Below are 15,363 nucleotides of genomic sequence, written 5' to 3'. Positions count from 1 at the left end.
TTCTCTCGATGTTCTAATAATACAATAGTTGTGACAAGCAAGGTAATATTTCTATGAACATGTCAAGATAGCTACCTACTGTAGTACTGTATCTTATAACAAACATCTTGAATAATACAAATAATCTTGGACAAGTCAATATTGCCCGCTTATGAAATAACTCCGCCGTCATTCAAACTCAAATTACATTCAGTTCATTGTTATGAAATACAGAATTGGAATGAAGCGATGGGAATTCAAATAAGTCCGCAGTTAGTGTCTACCTTCCGAGGAGGAATCTACTAACAATGCGTGCCAGCCGCCGCGCCTCGTCTCTTGATATTCGCTATGAATATTGAGAAATGCTCACAAATTCCGGCGTCAACTCTACCTGCCCGTCAAATACTGCACGTTTTTGTCTCGGCATCATAACCTACGATAAATTATGTATTTTATTTGCGTGAGAATGGTTATTCAGCGTTTTAAGCATTCATGCTCTCGCTTGGAACGAACGGATTACTTTATTTTTTGCAAGCTTATATGAAAAGATGCTTTTTTTGCGCGTTTAAAATTTCATCTCGCATAATACGCTTATGCGGTGAGGTAGCCGGACTACCTAAGCTTAAGCCTAGTGCGATGGGGTAGGTTAGGTATATAGGTTTTATTATCGGCGAGTAAGATGCGAGGTTACGGGCGTAGTTCGTACGGAAATGAATTTATTAATCGTGGCCGGAGCCAGGAGAGACGTAAATAAAGGTTACGCCGGCCAGGTACAAGCTTCAAACTTTACTCTAGCCAGGAACGGCGCAAGAACTTTAACACAGCACACAGTAGGTACTTACACACTAAACATAATGAAAATATTACATATGTACTCAAAGCCGCGTTTGCCATTCATTGTGCCTGTGGTGTAAAGGTTGGAAAGTGTTAAAAGTGTGTACATAGTCGTCGTACGTTATTTGTATTTTATATGTTCTCGTAAATAAAATGATTGATTTGATTTGATTTGTGTATAATCGCTAGTAAGGAAAGGAAAGGCAGCCGACATTACAGCGAAAGTAATACTTAAATATGAACACTTGCATCCCTTACATTACACCTTTAGTCACTCGCAGCATCTTTGATATTTATATAGATACAATATTTAATTTCTATAGTTTTTTTTTGAAGTATTAGATGCAGTGGCTGTAACACTACACACCTTTGCTTACCTCTTCCTGGATATAGGCATGATGCTATGTTACGTTAAATAAAAGATGAAGGAAATAATGAAGCTATGGTCTGTGATGTGAAGGTAGTTCACTGGACTCTACCCTGGGCCACCCCGGTCCCCAATTTACCGCTCGCGAAAATAGTTCGCCAACTGAAGAATTATTACACTTAAGCTGGATAACACGTACCGAATTATATTGTTACGTGTGACTCGCCCGACCCTCACCAAGTTTGTTGGGTAAAAAGTTAGGACTCATTTGTAATCATGACTGCGTGTTATTTTTGTTTATTCATCCTGATAGAGCCGTTTTCCTTATTACCGCGAGTGAACGTTCTCACGGCGCGAAACAAAAGGTAGGATTGCTTTATTTGTGTTATTATTTTAAGTAAGTAACAGAAATAATTAAACCACAACGATCGTGTATAAGCCCCCTTCCCCGAGAAATACGTTTCGAAGGTATGTGACCTAATATGTATCGGTCTGGTTTTCCCTTCGCGTGTTGGAAGATTAGACAGCCAGTCGCTTCTGTAAAATACCGAACCTGTCAAATCTTCAGGTTAGGTAAGCGGACCTCGTGAAAACGGGATAACGCTAGGGAGATTAGGGACATGATTGTCTATTAAAAGGAAACGACGTAAATCTAAGAACAATAAGAAAGCAATGACAACCAAAACAACGTGGCTGTACAGTTTTATCTCTTATTTTAATCTCCTACCGGGCCCTCGTAAACGTAAGAGATTTAGTTACAAACAAAAGCAAACGACTTAGAACCAATTAGTGGAGAGTTCATTAATACAAGCATAATGTCGTTTCGGACGATAACACAGTTTGGGCGGACTTAATTAAGAATGCTTTTCATGATTGCCGCAAGTTTCAGCTCAAGTTTTTGTTAATTTTCGTTATTGTCGTAAATATTCGCCAAAATGTAAGTTGAGCGTAGACGTCATTACTTTAATGAGAAATGTGAGAATTAAGCTCAGCTTTCACCATTGATTAAACTCTGCTGGTTTTGAGAGACTACTGGAACGTGTACTGGCCAGATTATTAGTGTATATGTAGGTATCATCATCATCAGCCCATTAACGTCCCCACTGCTGGGGCACGGGCCTTCCCTATGGATGGATAGGGAGATCGGGCCTTAAACCACCACGCGGGCCCAGTGCGGATTGGCGGTTATTAACGACTGCTAATGCAGCCGGGACCAACGGCTTAACGTGCCTTCCGAAGCACGGAGGAGCTCGAGATGAAAACTTTTTTTTTGTGGTCACCCATCCTATGACCGGCCTCTGCGAAAGTTGCTTTACTTCAACAATCGCAGACCGAGCGCGTTTACCGCTGCGCCACCGAGCTCCTCATATGTAGGTATATATATATATATATATATATTATAGTGTTGTGTATGTGTTTATGTTGATGCATCGCCCCAATTATTATTTTTTATTACAGTTTCTTTCAACCTACGGTTACCTGGACGACCGCCTTTTGTACTTACTTCTTTCTTTTCCTATCTGTAATTAATATTATTATTGTGTGTGCAATAAAGAGTTTTGTTTTGTGTTATAGAAAGACACCTGTCCTTACTCTGGATGACATAATTGACGTCGGCAGATTTTGATGACCATTTAAAGAAGTTAGAAAAAAGTTTTCAAATAACTTAAAGGCGCTAACCCAAAGCTGAACGTTACTTCTTCAAACGGCAAGTACTTCTAAGGCGTGGTCTGTGAGGTGGATTACCAACCGGGGTTATTATTGAGCAGGCAATGGTCCCCCCTGACATGACTCACGTAATGACTATATACTTACATTAGTAAGTAGTAACCAGGATCAACGGCTTAACTTTCCTTCTGAAACACGCATCATCTCATTTAGGGATAATCAGCTGACCAGCATGCAATATCGTAGCCAAAGGGATCACGAAGTGATTTTTGTAATATATTCCGGGATTCGAAAGCGGATCTCCGAATCGTGATTACAACGCTTCAACACTAGACTATAGATGCCGTTTTTTACGGTAAGTTGAATATCCGGGATACTATTTGCCTTTGTTGAGGAAGATATCGTCTGCGACTTGAGTCATGTGGAGGTAACGATCGTGATAATCGATTTGCTTTACGGTCATGTCATAAAGGCATTTTCATGTGTAAGTGGTGCGCCCATGTGGAAGTCAATTGTTCCTTCTCATTTATGGCTACATTTATCTCCTACGTTTCCTGCACGTGGTTAAATTATTGCCTAGTATACTTTATTACCTTCATAACTTGGGAGCACCCCGGCAACTTTACGCGGAACCAAACAATTTGCGTCTCATGTTAAATAAGTTAAGCAACTTTGTCTTGGAGAGTTGCATACAGATACTTTACGATGTCCCTTCGGTAATTAGCCCTGGTTCTGATTCTCACGAAAAAAAGGTAAGTGTGTTTCGCCATAATATTTAATATTTTTGTTAAATAAAAATCCATCTCCCTCGATCAACAATAAGCTAATCATGAAATGAACACTCTAGAACGAAAATGTTTCGCTTTTATTATTTATATTCTTTCTCTTACATACACACAAATATGGCCAAGGAACATTAAATATACGCACATAATAACGGGTTCTTACCGCGTTTAAATGGGGATATGAGACTCCCCCGACGATGATGACGATGATCATCATCGTCGTTGTTGTTGTTGTGATGTGCTTTAATTATGATAATAACCGCGTAAACTTAAAACAATGTATTAAATATACGTCCATAACGGAATAAAATTTTATTTTGCGAAATTAATTTATCTTCCGACTTTACCAAACCACTCTAAAGCCACACGTAGGATTTCCAGCAAATAGATAAGTAACAAAGTTTCCTCGAGAAACTCTGAAATATGGTACTAACTGTCGGTGTTGAAATATTAGAGCTTAGCTCGCGCGACACCCTTGATATGTTCCAGTAATGCCAACCGAGCGGTGATACAGCATTTTAAACTTACAACCTACTCAATATTACGTAGTATAGTATCACGCCTGTATCCCGAAGGCAGAGGTGTATACTATATACACCCACTCCTCGCCAGCTATGTTTAAGTCCCATGTAATAGGGGGCGAGCATTTTGGCATTAACCAGGCCCAAATCTTGGAAACCCGGTGATATCAGTTACCTATGATCCGAACATGAATTCTGACTCATATCGAATTCAGCCTACTTAGTTAAAACTACATTACAAGAACTCCTTATTGCACTTAAAATAAATATTAAAAATAAACAATTGTAATACGTTAGATAGTACAATAGGCGGCTTTATTGCTAAGGTAGCAATCTCTTCCAGGCAACCTTCAGGTATATGAAATGAATTTAATAAAGACTTAGCGGGCGGGGTTGATGAATGAGAAGAGAAATGTGTCACGATTGAAGCAAATGGAATTCTATAGTCACTGCTTACCCCGGTGGGAAATAGGCGTGAGTTTATGTATGTATGTACGTTAGCGGGATAAACAGTGCAAAATAAAAGTAAATAATATAAGTGTACCTACATAAACTATATAAAGAGCTTTATACCAAAGACTACTTATTCTATAATCAATATATCTACATATATAAGTTTCGTGTTTTTCATTATAGCCGTGATGCTTTCGAGAACGAGAAGGCGAATCTTTTACAGGTTACTAATTGCTCATTAAGAGAGTATTAAGTGGCTACCTCCAGTGTATATTAAGTTTCCAGCTCACAGAAAAGGAAGACCGTAGATTCCTAACAAGAAATGGTTTGGTTTCTATGAAGGATTTGCAAATGAACGGGTTGAAACGGGCAAATAATTACGTTAAAACTAGGTAAGGTTGCTGCCGGGGACTCCGTTTCAACCAACTTGCAAATCACTTTGTTTTGTAACTCTAACCGTCCTAATGACTATTAGGTATTGTGGAGAGCTTATAACTATAACCCAGATGCCTAAATGGTAGGTTTTCACCAGCCTGTTGTATCATGAACTTCCAGTTATGACTGAGAACTTGCGCATTTTGTCTGAGAAAAGAATGCAATCACAAAGTGACTTAAGTATCATAAATCATCACTTCTTTTTACTTTTTTGTTTTTATAAATAAACCTACTTATTATTATGATATCTACTTATTCTGAGAAAATTAAAAATAAAAATATTTTAGTGAGTACAAGACGCTTGCCGGAGGGACTGGCCTAAGTACGCACAGGACCGCGAAAAATGGAATAAGGAAGGGGAGGCCTATGCCCAGCAGTGGGATCTTGTAGGCTAGATTAGATTAGGTTAGTAGGTACAAGCTGTTACATACAAAAACTATGTCACGTAAACAAGTAAAGTTAACAACATTTTTATACAAAAGCAGTCATTTACGCGATATGCAGCTGCAACATCAACGAAATGAGCAGTTCAAGAGACATAACGCTTCGTAGTTTCCTTGCATTTGTGAAAGCGTTTCAGTTTCTAGTTCGTCCTTTTGCTGCGTTAACGAGCACAAAGGCAGTATAAAGATTCTCTTTTTCTTTATTTTATAGTCAGACGGAAAACTAAAGACTAAAAGTAAAGACTGCATGAGTTCTTGGTTAGGAGTTCTTAATGAACGAACGTGCAGTTTAATTTATCTTTGTTTACGTACCATAAAATAGTAAGTATTATAAAAACATTATTATCACTAATGTAGCATAGAACAAATGAAGAATACTAGGATTACGAAAGCAGTATATAAAACGAAGGTTGCTGGTAGGACTGGAAGTCCTAGAAGGACGTACATTGACCAAATTGGAGATGTAGTAAGATCTACTCTGAACCGGCTTGCGTGTATGAAACGGTTGATGAATGTCAGGATTGAAGCAAACGGAATTCTGCTTAACCCGGTGGGAAATAGGCGTAAGTTTATGTATGTATGTATCACTAATGTACCTAAACATTTGTAGTGAGGAATACCTTACGTAAGTTTTGGCATCACGTATAGCAGATCAATTCTAAACAAGAGTTATATGGCTAGTGGAATTGATTTACTGGTGTTTTAGCCGCTATAAATAGGCGCTACGGTGTCATTCGTTTCTCAATAGGGTGCGCTACTAAAATAGATAAGAACAGGCGAACTTGGCGGTAAGAACCATCATCTTTACAGACTAGAACATCTACTTCTTCATCAACTTAGGCTGCGATAAGACTGACTGCACCCTAGCTGACTTTGCTGAATATAGCGGTATATTCAACTGCATGCAGTGGTCATATTAACTTGTCGCGGTCAGCAGCAGTTGTGTGCATTTGTTATTGACTGTATGCAGTCGTGACTATAACCTCACGAAGTTGATAATGTTTTAGTTCGTCTTGCGATAGATGTACATCTGACTACCGCAAGTGGGATATAGTCATGAGCTTATGTTATGTTATTATACCTTTGTCCTGTGCAGTGAGCAGTGAAGAGGAGAGCGTCTGGCGGAGCTTGCCGAAGGTGCCCGGCGAGTCCATCTGGCCCGACACCGCGCTCGTGTCCTCCGTCGCCACCATCTGAAACGATGCAGTGGTTTTAAATTTGGAACATGAAAGGCTGCAAATGTCCCTTCGAAATAATTGACTACCTATATAAATTATTCTTCTTCTCTAGTGTGAGGGTGTGAGGTCAATAACCCTGGTGTCAAGGTTATTATTGAGAAAAAAGAAAGAAAATAATTTATTTTAAAAATAAGTAGGCAGATATACAGAATAGAGGAGTGAACAAATGATAATAAATATAAATAAGCTTAAATATAAACAAAAATCTAATCATATTAACTGTGTTAATAATATGTATTTAAGGGATTATTATGTATGTAAGTAAGTTAAAGGGTGTGTGTGTTTGTTAAGTGAGGGTGTGTGAGGGTGCCTGTGCGTATGAGTAAATAGGGTGTGTGCAAAAAGTAAAACGTATGTCCCGATTACTTAATGAGGATAACTGTAGGAAAATTGAGCTGCCAAAGACACTGAAATGGCATGAAATCATATAGCAACATCATCAAGAGGTAAGTGGCCTTACTTCGTCCACCTAAGATAGAGCAAGCATTCCCAGTAATTATTCATCTATTAAAACAAGAATAAGACAGAATTTCGTTAGGTTAGATAATATACAATTTTCATAAATAATCGATCTCTCTCAGAATACCTAAGCGCTTAAGGCCATATCTCACTAGGAGACTATGGTTGCGCCACCACCCGACAAAATGTATGCAATAATACAATATATACACAATACAACTGCATACATTTTGTTGGTGGCGCAACCACAGTCATGCCACTATAAACACAATAATAATAATTATAGCACTACATTAAATAATAAAAAATACATAACATCACAACACGATATCAAAGATATTAGTTTAAGTTATATAACAAAATCTAACTATCAACGACGAAAATAAACAGAAATTATACTAAGTAAATAGAACTTCAAGGCGGCACTTAAATAGCGTTAGATGAATCTAGACACCCACTCTTACTAATTCAATTAGTACTCTCAAACAAGAAAATTGAAGCAAGAATATCTCAAGGTGCCAATCATTGAAGAGATTAACTACAAACTTAATTTTATGAGATCGGATAAAGTTACTTTGTTTTTTTTTGTGATTCTGAACATCTGTCGTTGAGTTAAGAAGGTAAATAATAGTGTACTTATTTCTATCACTCTTTATAGAAGGCCCCTTTTGTATTTAGTGTGTAATCCTTTCTCGAATCCTGATCGGTAGAACCAACTAATAAACTTCGGGCACGTTCATGTAGATAATAAGCTAAGTAGTTGTAGCTATTTATAGAACAAGATTTGAAGTTCCTTTACGTAACATTCAGATATATATATACAAACTATAAAGCACTGATTTCCCTTCAACATGGAGCATATTGGTCTTTAACCGGGTTGGTGGAGGATAGCCTACAGCTAAATACAATTACGAAAAGTGCTTCCATTATAATCCAACTGGAAATAGAAATAGATTCTGGGCTACTGCGATCGACGTTTAAATATTTCACCACTATTTTAAAAATAGAAGAAGTATGTATGTATTAGAAAAAGAGAAAGAAACATTTATTGTTAAGTGTTTGTTTACAACAACAACACTGTACTGTTGCCAGTGCGTCATATACGTTCAACGCACGAAGTCAATAAAAGAGAAAACAGAATTAGTGACGTCAATAAAAACAGTTCGCGTCAAAAAACTCGTGTCACGGGAAGCGACGTCGGGGGGCGATAAAACTCTTCATACAAAAATAACGACTCAGTAATACTGTCGTAAATTTTATGGAGAGCAACAGATGGAGAATGAAATACATCAGAGAGGAAAATCAATATTGTCGTCTCCCGAACGCGACTGCGGGCGTTTTTATTGCTTAGATCGGAGATGGCGAGCCCAAACTCTTTCCTCAATAACTACCCAATATGGACCCTCTAAATGATTCCTCCGTGGATACCTCCCAGTTCTCTGTGCCACTATGAACATTACGGTGATTTAAGTGAGTAATGAACCAAAGAAGTGACTTCAGATCTAATATTCAGGTCCCTTACTCAAGAGGAAAATGAAACGAAGTGATACGTAGTAATGTGAATTTTGCGTCTCGGAATTTTCCTTTTTATTCAGTTAATATACTATGAAAAGTTGCCTGGAAATATATTTCTGCATTTCCTTATGAGAGGAAAATTTCTAGCGTTCTGTAAGCGGAACTGATGCTGTACTCGTACTTACCTATTTAAGTACTTATATTAACTGCTAGTATAGAACACACGTGTAAAGACCGCGAGTTCGTTGATATTGATGGAAAGTAAATTTAATCTGTAAACGAGGCATCATCGCAGTGCGACCGCACGAGCGCTTTAATTAATTACTGTTTTAATTGAGTTTAATGTCGCCATTTTTAGCAGATAAATGCTGTTGTTTTGTTTCATAAACGCTGATCAGTAGGTATGAAATAAAGGCTGGCCAAATTGGTTTCATTTATAAATTGCTTTGTAACATAATATTTTTTTAATGGCCCATCGATTCCTAACAATCATTTTTATTAATATGAAAGTATATTATTCCACGTCTATTGAATTGGCTTCATTTTTAATGTCCGAAACACCGCCGCTATAAAAGTTGAACGCAAAATAATGAAGGCACAAATAAGTAAACTAAATATTTATTTCGATTTAATTACCTAAGTATAATTATTTTTTCTATAGCTGTTACCTCTGTAATATTTTAGTGTCACAGTGAGCATAAAGCACAGCTTTAAATCGGTAGAAAATAACTGTTATTGAATCTTTTACTTTGGTTTTCTGATTATAACTATATACTGTAAAGTAGACAGGATAATTAAACGCCTTTTGTTTACTGCTAAAACGTGATGACATTAAAAATAGCAATAAAGAATTAAATTATCTTTATTAGTAATTGCCTAAATAATTATGTAAATATATATATACGTAGCGTTACCCACTTCTCGCCAGCTATGTCTAAGTCTCTTGTAACAGGGGGCGAACTAATCCTTTAAACCACGTGATAACAATAATTTATGATGCAATCATAAGTAACACTACTCATAAAGTCGAATTCAGCGGTACAAATCACAATGAAGAACTTCCTGGGCTACGTTTCTTAAAACAATATTGATGGCACTGTAAATATTTTCCTCCGTTTAACCTTCTAATTTCATGGATAACAGACCTATGCATCTTTTATCTTAGTTTTTCGGTATAAATGATGACCCTCTTTATTACACCCAGGCACAATTACATCTTCCACTCATTATTATGCTGATCACAATGAAGAGAAGCAATATAGGTAGCAAGATAATTCTATAAAAATATTTTTATAAAATATGCTTCTGCCATTACGTTGCATTTTTGATTAATTATGTACCCGAGTAATGAGAGAATAGGAAATTATCACGTTAAATCTCGAGAGCGCCATCTATATTACTTTTGGGGAACACGCTTGGAAAGTCCCTCATTAAAATACAGGAATGTCAATTTTCAAAAAAAAAATATTACGGAATACCGGCTGAAAAATCTCCGACCACGATATTTTGCGAGGTCGGTAATGTTTCAAAAAGTGGATAAGTACAATGCCGGTGGAAGGAACTCGACTTACAAAGCGGGTCCGTGCCGGATGTTGTAAACGAGCACGCGGTAGGAAGGAGGTTTTACACGTTACGAGATCTGGGGCCTTATTTTTGAATCGATCGTCTTCAACTCGCGTGCGAACTTGGTCCTTGCGTGCGATAATATATACCTGTCTCATTTTGCAAATGACAAACTTTGTTGCGGTACGTGAAATGGGTACTTAAGCATATATTTACGAACGTAAGTTGAAGGCGAGCGATTTAAAAATAAGGCCCTTGGGAGCGTAACTTGCAAACGTTTCTATGTGTTGAATCAGTAACGTATTTAACCAGCTCGAATCGAGACGCCCCGCAGGTACACATACTTGACGTAAAGTGTTCATTTGATTCAGACGATTATACGTACTTATACGGATTACAAACATCGAAATGTTTGCAACTTGACTAGACCCTCAGACCTTTAAGTCAGTCACATACATAAAACATAAGCTCGCGACTATATCCCAATGAGAGACTTTCCAGGCTATGTTCACCAAAAACAATATAGATGGCGTTGTTCAGCTTTCATGTGATATTTACCTACTTATTTTCTCAGTACTCGGGATAAGTATTCCAAAATATAATATAATGACAGATGCATATATAAAAAATATTCTTGCTTGATATTTGGATCACATTATCTTTAGAATTATATTGCTACCTGTATTGCTTCTCTTTAGTTTGATCAGGATAATGTGTGGACAATGTAATTGTCCTGGGTGTAATAAAAAGGGTCAATCATTTTTACCCAACAACAAAGGTCGAAGATATATATATGTTTGTTATCCATGAAATTAGAAGGTTAATTGAACGAAAAACTGTACAGCGCTATCTATACCTATTATTTTATGAACTAAGCACCCACACCTCACCGAGCTTTGCGTTATACCAACGTGATAGGTGGTATTAATCGTCGTCCATAATGCTCGTGTTAACTGTGACTGTATGTGTGTTATGACATACGATTAGCTCAAAATAATAACTATAGGCGATATTTTTTACACGTTTTATTATTAGATGTGCTTCGGCTGGTTCACTTCCTGACCAGACGAATGTGGATTACTTACTTTTTTATAGTATGTTATAGGTTTGGTATGTAATAACGTATTTGATAAATATGCCTTTCCTTAAGTGTACATACATTATATAAATAAATAAGTTATCTGTATTATTGCTTTGTTATTTTGAAATGTAAAACTAGTGTTATAAGTTTCCATAAGGCGAAACCGGCGAAACGTTGTAAATTATATGTATAAGTACTATGAATTTGACTGTGTCAGTTACTTAGTGATTTAATACTTATATCAAATAAAGAACTTTGCAAAACAAAACAATAGGTATGTAAACTCAATTTATATATTTTTTTGACGTGACTTATTGTAGATTTGCCGCAGATGGCATTAACTACTTGGCCGGACAAATGGGGAGCGCTGAAGGCTCTCACCCGGTACAACGTTTACGACAACAGGCCTGAGGGTGCCCAGTTGGGCGCGAACCTCGGCTCAGGGCGTCGTCTGAGAGGAAAAATATTTGAAAGAATTAATCGACCCTAGTGGGTCGATAGCGATAAGCGCTGAATGAGGGAACAATTTATATCAGTGATGTACCGTAACTCCGACTTACAAAGCGGCTCCGTACCGGATGTTATAAACGGGCACGAGCCAGGAAGGAGCCTGTAGACGTTATGAGATCCTACACCGCCGTCAGCGATCGCCATAATATACTCCTTTATGACATTCGATTGGCTTACATACAGAGCTTAACCTAACCTATATTGGTTGGATCCCTCTCACTTTAGAGAGAGAGAGAGAGAGAGAGAAATGTTTATTTTGCAAAACTGCACACACAAAAATAAAGCAAAAAACAAAGAAGAAGAAAAAAACAGTAAGATCTTACAATAAAAATAAAAATTACAATAAAGATACATACAAAAGTTGTGTGCAGTCAGGAAAAAGGGGTACGACTCAACGATGTGCTTGCTTCATACAGTATGGAGCAAGCGCTGTTATTCTGCCGCCCCCTTCTCGTCATTCAAATCCCAAGCAAAGATTGTGCGCACGTCCACTGTGTATGAACCACATATGACCAAAATTTTTTAAACCTCATACATGCATGTCCCACATGTGGGGCACTAGGGAAAATGGGGAATCTCCGATGGGGCTTTTCAGATTGTTTTTTTCTTGCCATAGTGTGTCTATGGTACATTAATTCATATGTATGTTAATGTGTTTATCGAATAATAACATTAGACATGAGGGGTCGATATATAATTATTTCTTACATAGTGAACGTGTTGAAACATAATTAAGTATATACATTATTTCAAGACGAAAAGTTATTTTTATAGAGCACATTTTTTGACGGGGCTTATAAACCTTTGAGGCAAACAAAAATCCATACATTACAGTCAGAAATTAATTCTATTAATATCTTATAATGTTAAGGCGGCCATACTTATGGCTTATTATAGACATGGGAATCGACTGGTATACATACACTACTTGACTGGGCAAATAGAGAACGGATTTTGTGTTTTTTTTTTGGTTTGTGTCTGGTCTTACGTTCATTCCTTGTCACGCAAAAAAACTCTGTATTTTGTAATTTAATACTAACAAAATGTGTCATTCTATTTTCTAAGTTCAATCTGCACCATTGGACATTCACCGATTATTTTAATTTAACCGATCAAAATTATATTTTAATGTTTTACATTTTCTTTTGAACCTTGACGTTGGCAGAATTATCGTTTCCGAACGATGCAGCCGTACATAAGAAAAAAGTTGAAAGTGAGAACTGTATTCATTCATTGGGGAAAAACTAAAATAATCATTCTCATACATTCTGTGATTGTCCATAATAGAAAGTGAGAACATTTGCATGTCAGTAAGTCTTCGCAGTCATCTGAATCGAAGCTTTTTGTTTAGATTTACCTTATACTTTATCTAACATATGACTTAAGTATATAAAAATAATAGAAATATTATTAAGAAATCTAGTGCACAGGTGAAAAGAAAAATATGACGTAACTTATTAATGCAAGGGTTTGAATTCCGACTCGAGCTTTAAATGAATTCGTTTTTATTAGTTTGAATTCAAGTTTCATAGATATCATGTGATTTCCAACATTTGTGCCCGGTTAATGGCAACAGGCTCGCCCTACATTATTTAAACATAGATGGCAAGGAATGGGTGTAATATTATACACCTCTACCTAGTTCTTCGGGGATATAAGCGAGTTGCTACATTACGCTAAGTTAATCCGGTAGTCGGGCCGTAGCAACACGCTACGCCGTAGCTGCGTAGCGTAAGTTTCATAAGCTAGTTTAGTGGGGTGAAACCAATACTTTGGGTCATTATTTAAAGTTTCCCAACTCTCTCTATGTTAATAGAATACTTCCCCAACATGCGAGTATAATAGACCTCATGAAACTTGGTATTTGGTATAAAATTATAAGTTTTGGGAGTAAATATCCGACCATGTTATTTAATACAGGATGTTAGCGACAGCGTAACGAAAACTTTGAGGAGTGATTCATGCCATGATTGTGAGTTGATATCTAGTGTAATTTATCGTCCCGAAAGTATGGAACAAAAAAATCACAAAAAAACATGTTTTTTCAGCAGAACAACAACAACAACAGTGTGTACAACATCGTATCAACAGTGGCTGCAAGTTGTCTTTGATTACTTGTGGCTCTGCCCACCCCATTAGGGATTACGGGCGTGAGTTTATGTATGTATGTTTCAGCAGAAAATGCCAACCCACAATCAACACCCACACGTACTCGTACGGCTACCTGTACGTACTTTTACGGGGTGTAAGTGGTATGGTAACAAATACTGAGGGGATGGTTCAGCTCATTATTGTAAGTTAATATCTAGTGGAACTTTCCATCGCAAAAATATTATATTTAAAAAAAAGTCATGAATTTTGCGACGGTGAATTCAACTTGATATTAACTCCGTATCTTGAGCTGATTCATCCCCCTCAGTATTCGTTACGATGTTATTAGTAACATCGTAACAGGTTGTTAGCAACCTGTATATTAAATATATGCTGAAAATGTAAAGACGAAGAAGAAACCTTTGCTGCCTTTACTATGAGATTTTGTTGGTTATATTAAAGAGTAACTAAGTTACTATGTAAAATTGACTGACCCGAGTAAGTGAATTGAATTAAAAATGAACAAATTAAGGCTAAGTCTAGCTGACTTATTTAAACTGCTAGCACTTTTTACACAAATTACCAACTTTGGAATCCGTGAGATAAAATATTATTTACGAGCAAAACTCTATTAAAATGAGCAAAACTAATTTCAGCTAGAACCTGCGGAGACAGTTCTATTAGTGTCACATAGTGGCAAGTTCTGGCTCATTTATTTATGAAAAAACGACAACAACATTTTAAAATAAATGCCAACCACTTGGTATTATTATTTTTTATATTTGTTGACTAATTAGTCCGCTGTGTGAAAGGTTAGGGTCTATCCGTCGATGGACAAATATTTGTTAAAATCAATTGATTAACGTAATTGATCTTCACTGTTACCTTTAAATCACGTATCATTAATATGCTTTGAGTAATTTAATTTAAAATCATTATAAATTATAGTAAGTATGTCTATAAGTCATCAATGAGTTGTACTTACAACAATGAGTTTATCTTAAGTGCAAGTTTCAGTAATATAGTTGGCCCCAACATTATAGATGGCTATGACGTAGGTCTAACAGAAAACACCTGAAACTTGTGATGGTTGTACCTCTGACTAACCCAATTGAGAATATAGTCGAGAGCTTATATTACGTTTACATGCTCCATCTACCGCTTTTATATAAAGTATAAAGTATTTCAAGAGTTTAAGTCATGCCACTCCACGTTGAACCGCAAGATTTTTAAAAGGTCTTTTAGAACGTATGTATGGAAAATTCTCATTATATTTCGCTAGCGAAAGTTAGCGGTAGTTATAATGATATGGTACTTACTTTTTGTGAACTCATTGTGCGACAGAGAATAATAATTGAGCGCACAAGTTCTTGAATAAGGTTCTTGAATAAAGGATACTTTTAATCAAGCAATGGCCCCGA

The 15,363-nt window shown here is 36.7% G+C and overlaps 1 protein-coding gene across 6 annotated transcripts in view; it reads right to left on the bottom strand.

Annotated features, from left to right (window-relative positions):
- Nucleotides 1–15,363, bottom strand: part of LOC126372413 (regulating synaptic membrane exocytosis protein 1) — a 139,355-nt gene that overhangs the window by 25,521 nt on the left and 98,471 nt on the right. For all 6 annotated transcript variants that reach the window (XM_050018138.1, XM_050018142.1, XM_050018141.1 and 3 more), the window contains one exon: nt 6,567–6,678. In XM_050018138.1, coding sequence (XP_049874095.1) covers nt 6,567–6,678 — 112 coding nt within the window. The remainder of the gene's footprint in view (nt 1–6,566; nt 6,679–15,363) is intronic.

This window comes from Pectinophora gossypiella, chromosome 14 (assembly GCF_024362695.1).
Source record: "Pectinophora gossypiella chromosome 14, ilPecGoss1.1, whole genome shotgun sequence".
NCBI classification, from domain to species: Eukaryota; Metazoa; Arthropoda; class Insecta; order Lepidoptera; family Gelechiidae; genus Pectinophora; species Pectinophora gossypiella.
The sequence above is the reverse complement of the archived record's forward strand: the minus strand, read 5'-3'. Positions and strand labels throughout refer to the sequence as shown.